Below are 13,095 nucleotides of genomic sequence, written 5' to 3' on the forward strand. Positions count from 1 at the left end.
TGGAATACAAAAACATACAGCATCAAGTAGGAAATTATGATACATAGAAAGAAGCAGGAAAACATGATCCACATGAAAATAAGCAATCAGTGGGAACTTGTCAAGAACTAAGATAGATGTCGGAATTAGCAGGCAAGGACCCTGCAATCATGACCGAATTCGATTCGTTCTAAAAGTTGTGGAGGAATGTGGAAGGTTTTTAAAAGACTCAAATCAAACTTCAAGCTTTTTTTTTTGTCTTTTTGCCTCTTCTAGGGCTGCTCCCGCGGCATATGGAGGTTTCCAGGCTAGGGATCGAATAGGAGCTGTAGCCACCGGCCTACGTCACAGCCACAGCAACGTGGGATTCGAGCCACGTCTGCAACCTACACCACAGCTCAGGGCAACGCGGGATCCTTAACCTACTGAGCAAGAGCAGGGATCAAACCTGCAATCTCATGGTTCCTAGTCGGATCCATTAACCACTGCGCTACAACGGGAACTCCCTCAAACTTCAAGCTTTTAAGATAGCACAATGTCTGTGATGAAAAATACACTGTGAGATTAACAATATATGTCAGAAGAAAAGATAGTGAGCTTAAAGAAATAGCAATAGAAGCTCTACAAAATGAAATACAAAGAGAAGATAATGAAAAGGCCATCAGTAATATGTAGGACAATTTTAAGTGTTCTAAGATGTGTGTTATGAGAGTACCTGAAGGAGGAGGGAACAGGAAGAACAGTAAAAGAAATTAAGGCTGAAAATTATACAAATTTGATGAAAACTAGAAATCCACACACCTAAGATCTGCAGCAAACTTTAAGGATAAGAAACATGAACAAAATTCCAAAGGCAATAGTTTGCATCTATTAACCCCAGACCATTGTTTGGAATGGATAAGCAATGAAATCCTGCTATATAGTACTGGGAACTGTACCGGAGTCTAACTTATGATGAAGGATAATGTGAGAAAAAGAGTGTATATATATATGTATGTGTGACTCGGTCACTTTGCTGTACTGTAGAAAATTGATAGAACACTGTGAATGAGCTATAATGGAAAAAATAAAAATCATCTAAAAATAAATAAAAAATAAAATCTCCAAAAAAAGAAACATAAAAAAATTATACTGAGACATATCATGATCATATTGCTCACCATGAATGATAAAAAGTCTCAAGAATGGGAAGAAAGAAAACCATACCACATGCAGAGGAATAAAGCTAAGGATGAAAGTGGATTTCTTATAGAAAGCAACACATGTGAGAATACAGTGGCGAGAAGTCTTTTAAGTGCCAAAAGGAAAAACTGTCCAACTAGAATTCTGCATCCAGTAAAAATAATTTCAAAAAATGAAGCTGAAATGACATTTTCAAACATGGAACTGCACAAAGGCTTTATCCCCAGCGGATCCACACTATAAGAAATGTTAAAGGAAATTCTTTTGACAAAAGGCAAAGGATACCAGATAGAAATATGGGTCTACATAAAATAATAAGAAACCCACTGGGAATAGCAATTACATAGGTAAACATGTAAGGATTTTCTTATTATTTAAACATCTTTTAAAAACAATTGACTGGGGGAGTTCCCGTCATGGCGCAGTGGTTAACGAATCCGACTAAGAACCATGAGGTTGCGGGTTCGGTCCCTGCCCTTGCTCAGTGGGTTAACGATCCGGCGTTGCCGTGAGCTGTGGTGTAGGTTGCAGACGCGGCTCGGATCCTGCGTTGCTGTGGCTCTGGCGTAGGACGGTGGCTACAGCTCCGATTCGACCCCTAGCCTGGGAACCTCCATATGCCGCGGGAGCGGCCCAAGAAATAGCAACAACAACAACAACAAAAGACAAAAAAAAAACAAAAAAACAAAAAAACAAAAACAATTGACTGAACCAAAGGTTGCAATGAATGGCTGAATTTATAACATGTCTAAGAAAAATGTATGATAAAATTAGCAAAAATACTGGGAGGAAAGAACTAGAAGTAGATTATATCAAGTTCTAATATATATGGATTGGTATAGTATTACCTGAAGATAGGTCATGATGAATTTATAATGTATACTATAAATCTTAAAGCAACCAGCAACATAATACAAAAAGCTAGAGCTAATAAATAAAGGAGAAAAATGGAATAATAAAAATATTCAACCCATACTAAAGCAGAAAAAATATGGAACAAAGGACAGATGAGAGAGTAGAAAACAAATACTAAGATGATAGATTTCCCAAATATCGCATATTTGAAAACAGAGTATCAGAGAGAAAAGTCAAATATCAAGGACAATATTAAAACAGATTTAGATGACAGAGTATGACTATGGATCTCCAAATACAAGCAGGTAGGAACAAATTACCAACAGTCTCATGACTTGAATATTACTAGCCTCTGTGAAGGAGAAAGCAAATGAAGAAATGAGACTTCTAATAGACATGAGAACAGAAAAACTCAAAATAGCCCATACATATTCACTGGGAATCGTGGCAGACCAATCTGAAACTGGAAGATGTTTTACGGAATCTAATATAGGAGTATATGCAAGGGACCAAGGGTAAGGTCTAGGGGCCTGTGGCACTCGAGCCGACGTCAACTTTCGAAACAGATATATGGCACAAATGAACCTTCCACAGAAAGGAAAATCATGGACTTGGAGAATAGACTTGTGGTTGCCAAGGGGGAGAGAGAGGGAGTGGGATGAATTGGGAGCTTGGGGTTAATAGATGCAAACTATTGCCTTTGGAATGGATTAGGAATGAGATCCTGCTGTGCAGCACTGGGAACTATGTCTAGTCACTTACGATGGAGCATGATAATGGGAGAAAAAAGAATGAATACATGTATGTGTGACTGGGTCACCATGATGTAAAGTAAAAAAAAATTATATTGGGGTAATAACAATTAAAAAATTAAAAATTAAAAAAAAATCCAGACAATTGGGCTTCATTTTAGGACACAGTCCCACGTTGAAAGGAAATGATCCCAATTCTTTACTTACTCCCTTTGTCCATGCTCCTTGCTATGAAATTGTGCAGTGCGCTCCCAACCAGGGAAGGCTGCTCTGCCTCATTCCTGGATTCAGCCAAGGGATCACTTGCTTAGGCCAATGAGATATTAGCTTGAAAAGTGCTGGTACATTTCTGCTTTCTCTTTTCCCTCTCAATGACCACTATAAGAACATGCCCAGGGTTGCCTGCTGGAAGAGAAGATACATCAGAGAAGAGACAGGCTGCCTTAATCATCCTAGTGAGGCCATCCTCAACCAGCCAGTCATCAAGACCAGCATAGCCAAGATCAGCAGAGTTGCCTAGTGGAGGACCCCTGTCACTTGAGGTTCTATGGCACTGAGGTTTTGTGGTTGCTCTTTATACATGATTTTTGCAAAGCTAGTCTATGAGTATGCTAAAGAAAATTTCATTTTTTTTTGTCTTTTTGTCTTTTGTAGGGCTGCACCTGCGGCATATGGAGGTTCCCAGGCTAGGGGTCTAATTGGAGCTGTAGCCACTGGCCTATGCCAGAGCCACAGCAACGCGGGATCCCAGCCATGTCTGCAACCTACACCACAACTCATGGCAACGCCGGATCCTTAACCCACTGAGTGAGGCCAGGGATCGAACCCACAACCTCATGGTTCCTAGTCGGATTCGTTAACCACTGAGCCACGACAGGAACTCCAAGAAAATTTCATTTCATCATTTTATCTTGGGCACTACATTCTAAGACTTTGATAACTGAAATTCAGCATACCATATATTAAGAATGGCTACAGTTCTACATGTTTATTTCCTTCAAGCTCATTACTTCTTTCATGACTTCCTGTTTCTCAGTGAAATAGGTACATTCTGATATCTTGGCCCTCAAACTTGTAACCTATCTAGAACCATGTTCTCGGTTTACCGGAGGTGACAGAGCTTTGAGATAATGATTGTCATCTGAATTCCAATAGATTTGCTTATTAGTAGACTTTTGCTGATTAATTTTAATTATGAATACACTGGTAACATGGTCTGCAATACATTTTATAGTGTAATATGCAAGACAGAAATCATCCAGCAGAGAGAAAGATACTAGGAGAAAGGAAGGAGAATGAACCTAGAGAATATAAGACCATGAGTGGTCATGTAAGAGCATCAATAGATAAATTCAGTGCGATTGTAGAAGGCAGAAAAAACTGAGGAAAGGAAATTATGTACAATATATTATATCAACCTTAAAACAAGTTTTTCTATCAAGAAGTCCTGTCCAAAGAGACCCAGAGATGGTTCAAGGGGAGTTGTAGGAGTAGATATTATTCTTTCTTCTTGTTTCTTCCTATGTGGCCCTCATGGGATGGACCTGAAATTTGCCTTTGTTATCACCCCATAATTGACTTATTTTTAACCTCCCTCAGAGGGACTTTTTTGCAGCCAATACATGATGTAATTACCTGAAAAAGTAACTAAGGGCACCAGGATGCCTCCTGTTGCATTCTCCCAGGTCATCAGGGACTATTGCCACTCACTGGTGATTTTATCTTTGCCCTACTTAAATTCTATCTGGCTTTCATATTTCTCATTCTAAGACCTGTAAGATAGGTCCTAATGCAGGGGAGGCATGTGCATGCAGTGTGACTCTTCAGATTCAGGTGCACTTTCTTTTCAGTTTCCATAAAGAAACGCTCATAGAAGGAGCCTTACTATCACTTCTTTCATAATTAGATAATTACATGGGATTTTTAGGCAAAAACACAACTAAGGAAATGAAAAGGACATTCTTAATTGAAGAATGGGATATTAATAATCTTTGAGCAGAGCCAAAAACTGAGAATAAAATTATATATTTCAAAACAAGATTTTTTTTTTTTTATATCTCATGCAAAAATTTCACTCTTAAAATATGCCTCCTTTTGGGAGTTCCCACTGTGGTGCAGAGGAAACAAATCCAACTAGTATCCATGAGGATTCAGGTTCGATCCCTGGCCTTGCTCAGTGGGTCAGGGATCCGGCATTGTGGTGAGCTGTGGTGCAGGCTGGCAGGTGTAGCTCTGATTCAACCCCTAGCCTGGGAACTTCCATATGCCATGGGTGTGGCCGTAAAAAGACAAAGAGCTTCCTTCTGACATTGCCTTTAATTTTCTTTCTATGGCTTTACAACCTTTTTTCCATTTCTAGGATTAAAACCAGTAACTTTAGCATCTTTACATCTACCACTAGAAAATCACTGAAGAAAAGTAAAGTAAGATATATTCAGGTAAGAGATAAAATAAATTTATGTTTATTTCAATCATATAATTAGTCATCTATGAGTATTTGTTATGCATAAAAACTATTTTATGCTTGGTAAAACTTACTTAGTACAAATGATAGAAAAGGTAGCATCCACCTTAAAAATCACATCCCATTTCCTGGAAGGCGAATTGCAACATTCAGTTTTTTTCATAACAATTTGAAGGTAGGGAAAGCAGAGAATGCATTGTGTTTGTACTTTGGGATGAGAAATCTTTTCTGATATTTGTATATCTCCTTCTTCTAGGTGGTATAGAGTAGGTGGCCCACAGTGCTCAGTGACTTAATGAATGATTGGATGTGTAAATACTGGTCTTTTTTTTTTTTTTTTTTTTGTCTTTTTGCTATTTCTTGGGCCGCTCCCGCAGCATATGGAGGTTCCCAGGCTAGGGGTCGAATCGGAGCTGTAGCCACCAGCCTACGCCAGAGCCACAGCAACGCGGGATCCGAGCCGCGTCTGTGATCTACACCACAGCTCAGGGCAACGCCGGATCGTTAATCCACTGAGCAAGGGCAGGGACTGAACCCGCAACCTCATGGTTCCTAGTCGGATTCGTTAACCACTGCGCCACGACGGGAACTCCTAAATACTAGTCTTGAAAAAAAAGATCTCGAAACAATTATTTTCTGGTCACTTCATACTGGCTGATATAGCTTCAGACAATATGTAATTTGGTTAATAAAACTGGGAATTACAAATAAAACAAAATTTGCTGCTAAAATAATGCCAGATATTTAGTTGTACTATGCAAATTTGATAGCTTTAACAAGATATTCTTATTTTCTTTAAAAATCTCTAATCTCTTTTCTTTTCTTTCTTTTTCTTTTTTTTTTTGTTTTTGTTTTTTAGGGCTGCACCCGCGACATATGGAAGTTCCTTCTTAGGCTAGGGGTCGAATTGGAGCTGTAGCTGCTGGTCTGTGCCACAGCCACAGTAACGCAGGATCCAAGCCATGTCTGCAACCTATATTACAGCTCACAGCAACACTAGATCCTTACCTGACTAAGCGAGGCTAAGGATCGAATCTGTGTCCTAATGGATACTGGTTGGGTTTTTAACCCACTGAGCCACAATGGAAATCCTAATCTCTGTTCTGTTCCATTACACTTACATGTGACATGATGCCCCAAATTCCACTATTAAATCTTCATGCCTTTAGCTCTAGTTTTACAATAATATTTATGTGCAGACATCCTTATAGACGTGAACATGGGCATCCAATGCTTTCCTCAAAAATACATTTAATTATTTCAGTGGATTTCTATTTGTAAATGGAGCAGTGGGGTAAAGAAAAGGTCTAAGAATTATATTACTGAGCTGTTACCTGTTTTTTCCCCTTGTGAACTAACTTGCTGATTTTTTTAGAAAGGTGAGTGTTGAGTGGAAAGGACAAAGATCAGGTGATAAGATGATAAGACCAAAAGGAGCTGAGGGATTTGGGCAGAGGATCAAAAAGACAGGTGGTCATGTTTGTGAGGGAAGATGGTTGTGGGCTATGGTGAGTCTGCCATAGATGACAAATCAAAATGAATGCTTTTTGATCATTAGCCATTTTGACAGCTACACAAGCTCTCCCTCTGTTGGGTGAGTTTAAATAACAATTGATTGTAAAGTGAATAAAAGAAAGACCTGGCTGTATCACTTTATCAAAGAAAACAGGAAGTTTCCAAATTTATAGCACAAACAAATCAGACTACTTAACTGTGACAGATTCAAAGTAATTTATTTTGAAAAATTTAATACATTTATAGATACCTCTCTAAATGCAGGCATCATAAAATTAATTTTCAAAATTGTTATTTTTCTTTCCTAACCCTCAATTTTAGTCAATACATTGTTTTGAAATTTCCCTTTTTTCCCTACTTGTACAGATGTTTAAGATCAAATTGTCTTTCTCTTTATGACTTACTTCATCAGTATGAGAGTCTCTAGTTCCATCCATGTTGCTGCAAATGGCATTATTTTATTTTTTTATGGCTGAGTGGAATTCCATTGTGTATATATACCATATCCTCCTAATTCAATCACCTGTCGGTGGACATTTAGGTTGTTTCTATGTCTTGGCTATTGGGAACAGTGCTGCAATGAACATGCAGGTCATGTGTCTTTTTAAGGAAAGTTTTGTCCAATATATGTCCAAGAGTGGGATTGCTGGGTCATGTGGTAGTTCTATGTATAGTTTTCTAAGGTACCTCCATACTATTTTCCATAGTGGTTGTACCAATTTACCTTCCCACTAAGGGTACAGGAGGGTTCCCTTTTCTCCACACCCTCTCCAGCATTTGTTATATGTGGACTTATTAATGATGGCCATTCTGACTGGTGTGAGGTGGTATCTCATGGTAGTTTTGATTTGCATTTCTCTAATAATCAGTGATGTTGAACATTTTTTCATGTGCTTATTGGCCTCTATACAGTACAAAATTGACAGAACACTGTAAACCAGCTATAATAGAAGAAATAAAAATAAAAAGGGGGAAAATGTAAAGGATGTAAAAATATAAGAAAAAATTAAATGGAGATAACAAAAACAAAACTAACCTATAAAAAAAGATCAAATTGACTTCTTGTCAGATTTACACAGAAACTTGCAGGATCCTTAGATTTTTCTCAGCAGTATGTCTGAGCTTTATCCACTTCAAGAAACTGAAGATACATTCATTCTCAAGGTTTTAGTTTTGGATACCCAACCAAATCTCTTGCTAACCTACTTCAAACTCTCACCAACTGTTTAGTTATTAACCTATTTTAATCTCTAATGTCTATTCATGGAGTTTAAAATCACTCCTTAACTTGATCCTTCTATTGTAAACTGGAAGCGTTATTGAGGATAAAGTGAATTTGAAATTACAAATTAAAAATGAGAGCAAATAGTTACTTGCTCAAAACCTTTAGTAATATTAGACATCGCATAAAGCAAGTGAGAAACTAAACAGGTATAAATACAAGATGCTTTATGTGTGAAAGTAATACATGTTATAATGGAAAGAGCACTGGAATGGGAGAATCACATTGGAAAACTGTGAGTTAGGCAACTTACACATTGTGTTCCGATGGGCAATTACAGTATACCTTGGAGTCAGTTCCTATAAAAGGGTGCAGCAAATCATACCTGACACAACAGGATGTCACAAAGGAGATGATAACACAAGTTTCAATGTCTTCTACAAGAGAAAAAGCATATCTTGCGATTCAAGGAAATAGGCAGAAAATTCCATTTTTAACCTTGTCTTGTACCTCTTAGCAGGTTCTTGCCATGGGTGACAAGGGAGCAGGCAACCATTCAGATGTAACTGACTTCATTCTTGTAGGCTTCAGGGTCCGTCCAGAGTTCCACATTCTCCTCTTCCTCCTATTCCTGCTGGTCTATGGCATGGTCCTTTTGGGGAACATTAGTATGATGGCAATCATAGTGACTGACTCCCAGCTGAACACACCAATGTATTTCTTTCTAGGCAATCTCTCCTTCATTGACCTCTCCTACTCCACTGTTATTGCACCCAAGGCCATGGTCAACTTCCTCTCTGAGAAAAAGACTGTCTCCTTTGTAGGGTGTGCTACCCAGTTCTTCCTTTTTGCCTTCTTCATTGTAACAGAAGGATTTATCCTGGCAGCCATGGCCTATGACCGCTTCATTGCCATCTGCAACCCTCTTCTTTACAGTGTCCACATGTCAAGACGTCTTTGCACTCAGCTGGTTGCTGGATCTTATTTCTGTGGTTGGGTCAGCTCCATCCTCCAAGTCAGTATCACATTCTCAGTGTCTTTCTGCGCCTCCCGAGTCATTGACCACTTCTACTGTGACTCTTACCAAATTGAGAAGATTTCTTGTTCTAATCTCTTTATCAATAAGATGGTATCTCTTAGTTTGGCTGCCTTCATTATTTTGCCCACAATAGTTGTTATTGTAGTTTCTTACATGTATATTGTAACCACAGTCTTGAAGATCCCCTCTAGTGAGGGGAGGAAGAAAGCCTTCTCCACTTGCAGCTCTCATCTGGGGGTTGTAAGCTTGCTTTATGGCACTGTCTCCTTTGTGTATCTCACACCTCCAAGCAATCCTGAACTTCGTAAAGTGGCTTCAGTATTTTACATATTGGTCACACCCATGCTAAACCCTTTGATCTACTCTCTCAGAAACAAGGATGTCAAACAAGCTTTGAGAAAAATCCTGTGGAAGAAAAAACCTTTATCCTAATTCTACTGCCTTGTGATGTCCTCATTAATGGGCCCATTAATAGTTTCATCCTGATTTGCTTTTAGTATGGGGTCAAGCTTGAGTTATTTGAAGATCTTTTAAATTGCTCATCTCACAGATGAATTATTTTCAGTGAAGGAGTACCACTCTATCATTCACTCTTCCCTAAGAACAGTGTTATAGCTTGTGCATCAATAAAATTTGTAGTCATTCTATAAACAGAAGCATTCTCACTCTTTCCAGGTAAACTTTATGAGGTGAAGGAAAAAATTTTAATCTTGTTGAATTTTTTCCTTTCGGCCATTTTTAGATGTGGGCAGAAAAATTGCTTCAGTAGGATGTTAAGTTCAGGAAGTGTAATCTCTTGTATTTAGAAGTGTCAACCCAAGGCAGGATGAATCTTGAATTGTAAATATTTAATTCTTCTATGAAATTTATTCACAGTTGCTTGATTTGGGGCCCATAGTTCTTGAATAAAAATCATTGTATTTATTCAAAATCATGGATTTTGTTTGTGCCATGATGAGTTTATCCGAACTCAATAAATCATTGGTGTTTAATTGTATATTAGTCTTATTCATTTAAAATATTGATTATTGTTGACTTATTATCATATCAAAGATATGGAGAAAGGTACCCCATGTTCAATCTTCTAAAAACAGGGTATACAAATCCACAAAGGAAAGTCTTTAGTACTGATGCTTGATTTTGAGGGGTCAAAACACCAGTTTACTGTATTTTGTTCTCTTTGATAATTACTATTTATATACACACAATTCTTGTTTGCTTTGTATTTGATATTTTAATTCTTTGTGATTTTTAAATTTTCCTAATATTTGTTTTATTGGTATTATACTTTAGTGGAACTATTTGTATTTTTAAAGTAATATCCCTATTGCCACATTGTTATAATTTTCCTGATTCAGGTTGTGCTTTCAGATGCAAACTGTAGGCAATTCAATTCTCTCAATGTAATAAAATAACAGAAAACACTGCTGAAGAACAGTGCCAAGGTTTTACTTCTATTGTATCTTCTTTATTTGTGCATTATGTGATAAATTTGTTGATGAAAAGATGCAGAAGGCAGAAGTGAGGGCATGTAGTATAAGATGTGCTGTTTAATGTGTGTTTGCCAATGTCTACAATTTTAGAATATATCAGTAAAGCCAATAAATTCTGAAAGATCCCAGTGATCATAGAGAGAACATAACCCCTTGCAGAGGTTAGAAAAAGAGGAGCAAATAGGAAGGGATGGGGACTGGTAGAGCAGAGTACCTTGGTACCTGTCATACTATTAATAGGCTTCTTCTCTAATTCTTAGGTGTTTCAACTTAGAAAGATTCTTTAACCAAACACTAAATCAATTTTTTTTTTCTCACAGGACAAAAGAGTTTTGGTACTATTCTGAATGTGGTTCTAGGACTCAAAAATGTTTTTTCTCATTACTAATATTTCCAATAAGTCAATTATTATTATTTCACCATCTCTGCACTGCAGCTATACACATCCATTTTTATTTGCCAAATGAGGTTCATTTTCAAAAACATTGAAATTTGGCTAATATAAGCAAGAGGAACCTATTAGAAGGGTATGTGGAATAGAAAAGTTAGGAAAACAGTCTTGTAATTGGGTAGAAACCAAGGAATCCCAATAAATTAATTGTAGGAGAATCTGCAACCAGAAGTCAGTCTCGCTGAATGCTACACCTGAACATGTAAACTCCAAGCGTTTTCAAGGTTTGTTTCCCCTTTCCTGTAAATTTAAATTCTAATACACTCTACTGTATAGGCCAAGTTTTGGGTATATGTCTGCCCCTTTAGAGGATGGCTGAACCCTTGACTATGACTTTATTTAATTAGGAAAAAACAGAATCTTTAAACATAATGGCACACCTATTAAAATGTCTTAAATCCTAAGAGGAAAAAAAAATATAAGATTGGGTCACTATGCTGCACAGCAAAAAATGACACAACACCGTAAATCAACTATACTCTAATAAAAATAAAGTAAAAATGGAATTTAACCTCCATACCAACCTTAAATCTGATAATGCTAAATACTGCAGAATAACAGGAAATCTCATTCAATTCTTGCGAAGATGGAAAATGGTCCAGCAGACAATTTGGCAGCTCCTTATAGGGTAAAGATAGACTAATTGCACAAACTAGAATCCATGCTCCTAGGTATTTATCCAATGAATTAAAAAACTTATATTCATATAGAAACTCTCACGAAAATCCAGGGGATTTTCAGAGTAGTGGAACTAATCTTATATAGTACTGCTGGGGTGGATACAAGACTTTATTATCTGTCAAAGCTCACAGAACTTTATAGCACAAAGAGTAAAACCTTACACATAGAACTGTAAATAACCAAGTAGGAAAGGAGACACCCAGATGAAATGTAGACTGTGATAAAATAATCATATAGCATCAAATATATGACATAATATCACACAAGAGAGTGGCAGCTGGGGGAAAGTGCAGGCCTAAGGAACTTTGCAAACCAGCTTTTTGGCTGCAAACTATGGGACTGATTACAAAAGGAACAGTGCATAAACACTGCAGGCTGATTGATAATGTTGTTTCTCACAGGGGTACAGGTTTACAATTGTGAAAACTTAGTGCATGTACACTGGGATTGAACAAATGAGAGTAAATGGACAGCAAATGGTGGAGAACACCAGGTTTCTCACTGCTGGAATGGGAGGTTACAGATCAGCAAAAGAGAAGGCTAAAATGAAAGGTGGTATGCGATTAGATTAGCTGGGACATCAATATGAGCACCTCTTTAGATAAAGATAGATGAAGATAGGTCAATGCTGAAATAATTATAGATATATTTGCATACAGATATACATTGCATATATACATCTAGACACATACACACATATATTCTTTCTGTTTGTTGAGAGGGTCTAATAGCAATGACATCTCAGTAGTAATAAGCACACCTAGGACCCCACCTGTGGTTACTAACACCATTCTCCAAAAAAAGGAACTAGGAATCATTGGAGAAATGGTTGATTCTAAGGCTAGGGCAAGGGCCACCAAAGATGAACTTGAAGTACCAGAAAGTAAGGGAGTGCTTCTTAAAAATCAAGCATTTAAAAAGGACATAGGAATCAATTTGGAAGAGCTTCAAATGACCAAAGCTAGAAAAAATTGAGCAAGACACAAAGAACATAGTATTGGATTATAACTCAAAGTACAAAATAAATATCCAGAGTCCATAAAAATAATGACTGAAGAAATAAATCAATCAGAGAGAAGAGAAAAATTTCTATACAGAAGAATTCCCAATAATTTATGTATATAGCTTCCAACATCAAGGAGGTGGAATTCTGCCTCCTTGAGTATAAGACGCTCCTGGTGAGCTGCTCAGAGAGAGTAACAAGTGGAGGATGTGGCAAATAACTTTGTAATGGAGAAATCAGAAAAATGCTTATCTCAGCTGGATGATCACAGTTTATACCCTCAGTGATGTCATGTTGACAGTATGCACTTGCTAATATGATGTGATTGTCTCTGTGATTTTTTTTTTCTCTCCAAACTCACACTCAGTTTATCCAGGACAAAAATATCAGACAAAACAAATGGAAGGATATTCTATCAAATGACCGATCAGCAACTCAAAACTGGTATGGTCATCCAAA

At 37.4% G+C, this 13,095-nt stretch overlaps 1 protein-coding gene across 1 annotated transcript; it reads left to right on the top strand.

The window, feature by feature from the left end:
- The first annotated feature begins 6,050 nt into the window (after positions 1 to 6,050).
- LOC100524142 (olfactory receptor 9K2-like) lies at positions 6,051 to 10,710 on the top strand. The gene has a single exon (XM_084957834.1). It carries the CDS (start codon positions 8,499 to 8,501, stop codon positions 9,438 to 9,440), a length of 942 nt encoding a protein of 313 aa, XP_084813960.1. The 5' UTR covers positions 6,051 to 8,498; the 3' UTR covers positions 9,441 to 10,710.
- Positions 10,711 to 13,095: the final 2,385 nt, after the last annotated feature.

Source organism: Sus scrofa, chromosome 5 (genome assembly GCF_054392235.1).
Source record: "Sus scrofa isolate SSC_HxYL_T2T_F1_AM1 chromosome 5, Sscrofa_HxYL_maternal_Yorkshire_Landrace_v2.0, whole genome shotgun sequence".
Classification (NCBI taxonomy): Eukaryota; Metazoa; Chordata; class Mammalia; order Artiodactyla; family Suidae; genus Sus; species Sus scrofa.

Bases quoted from the DNA above. Each gene is read 5' to 3' on its own strand.
- LOC100524142 (XM_084957834.1), top strand. From the start codon at position 8,499: ATGGGTGACAAGGGAGCAGGCAACCATTCAGATGTAACTGACTTCATT.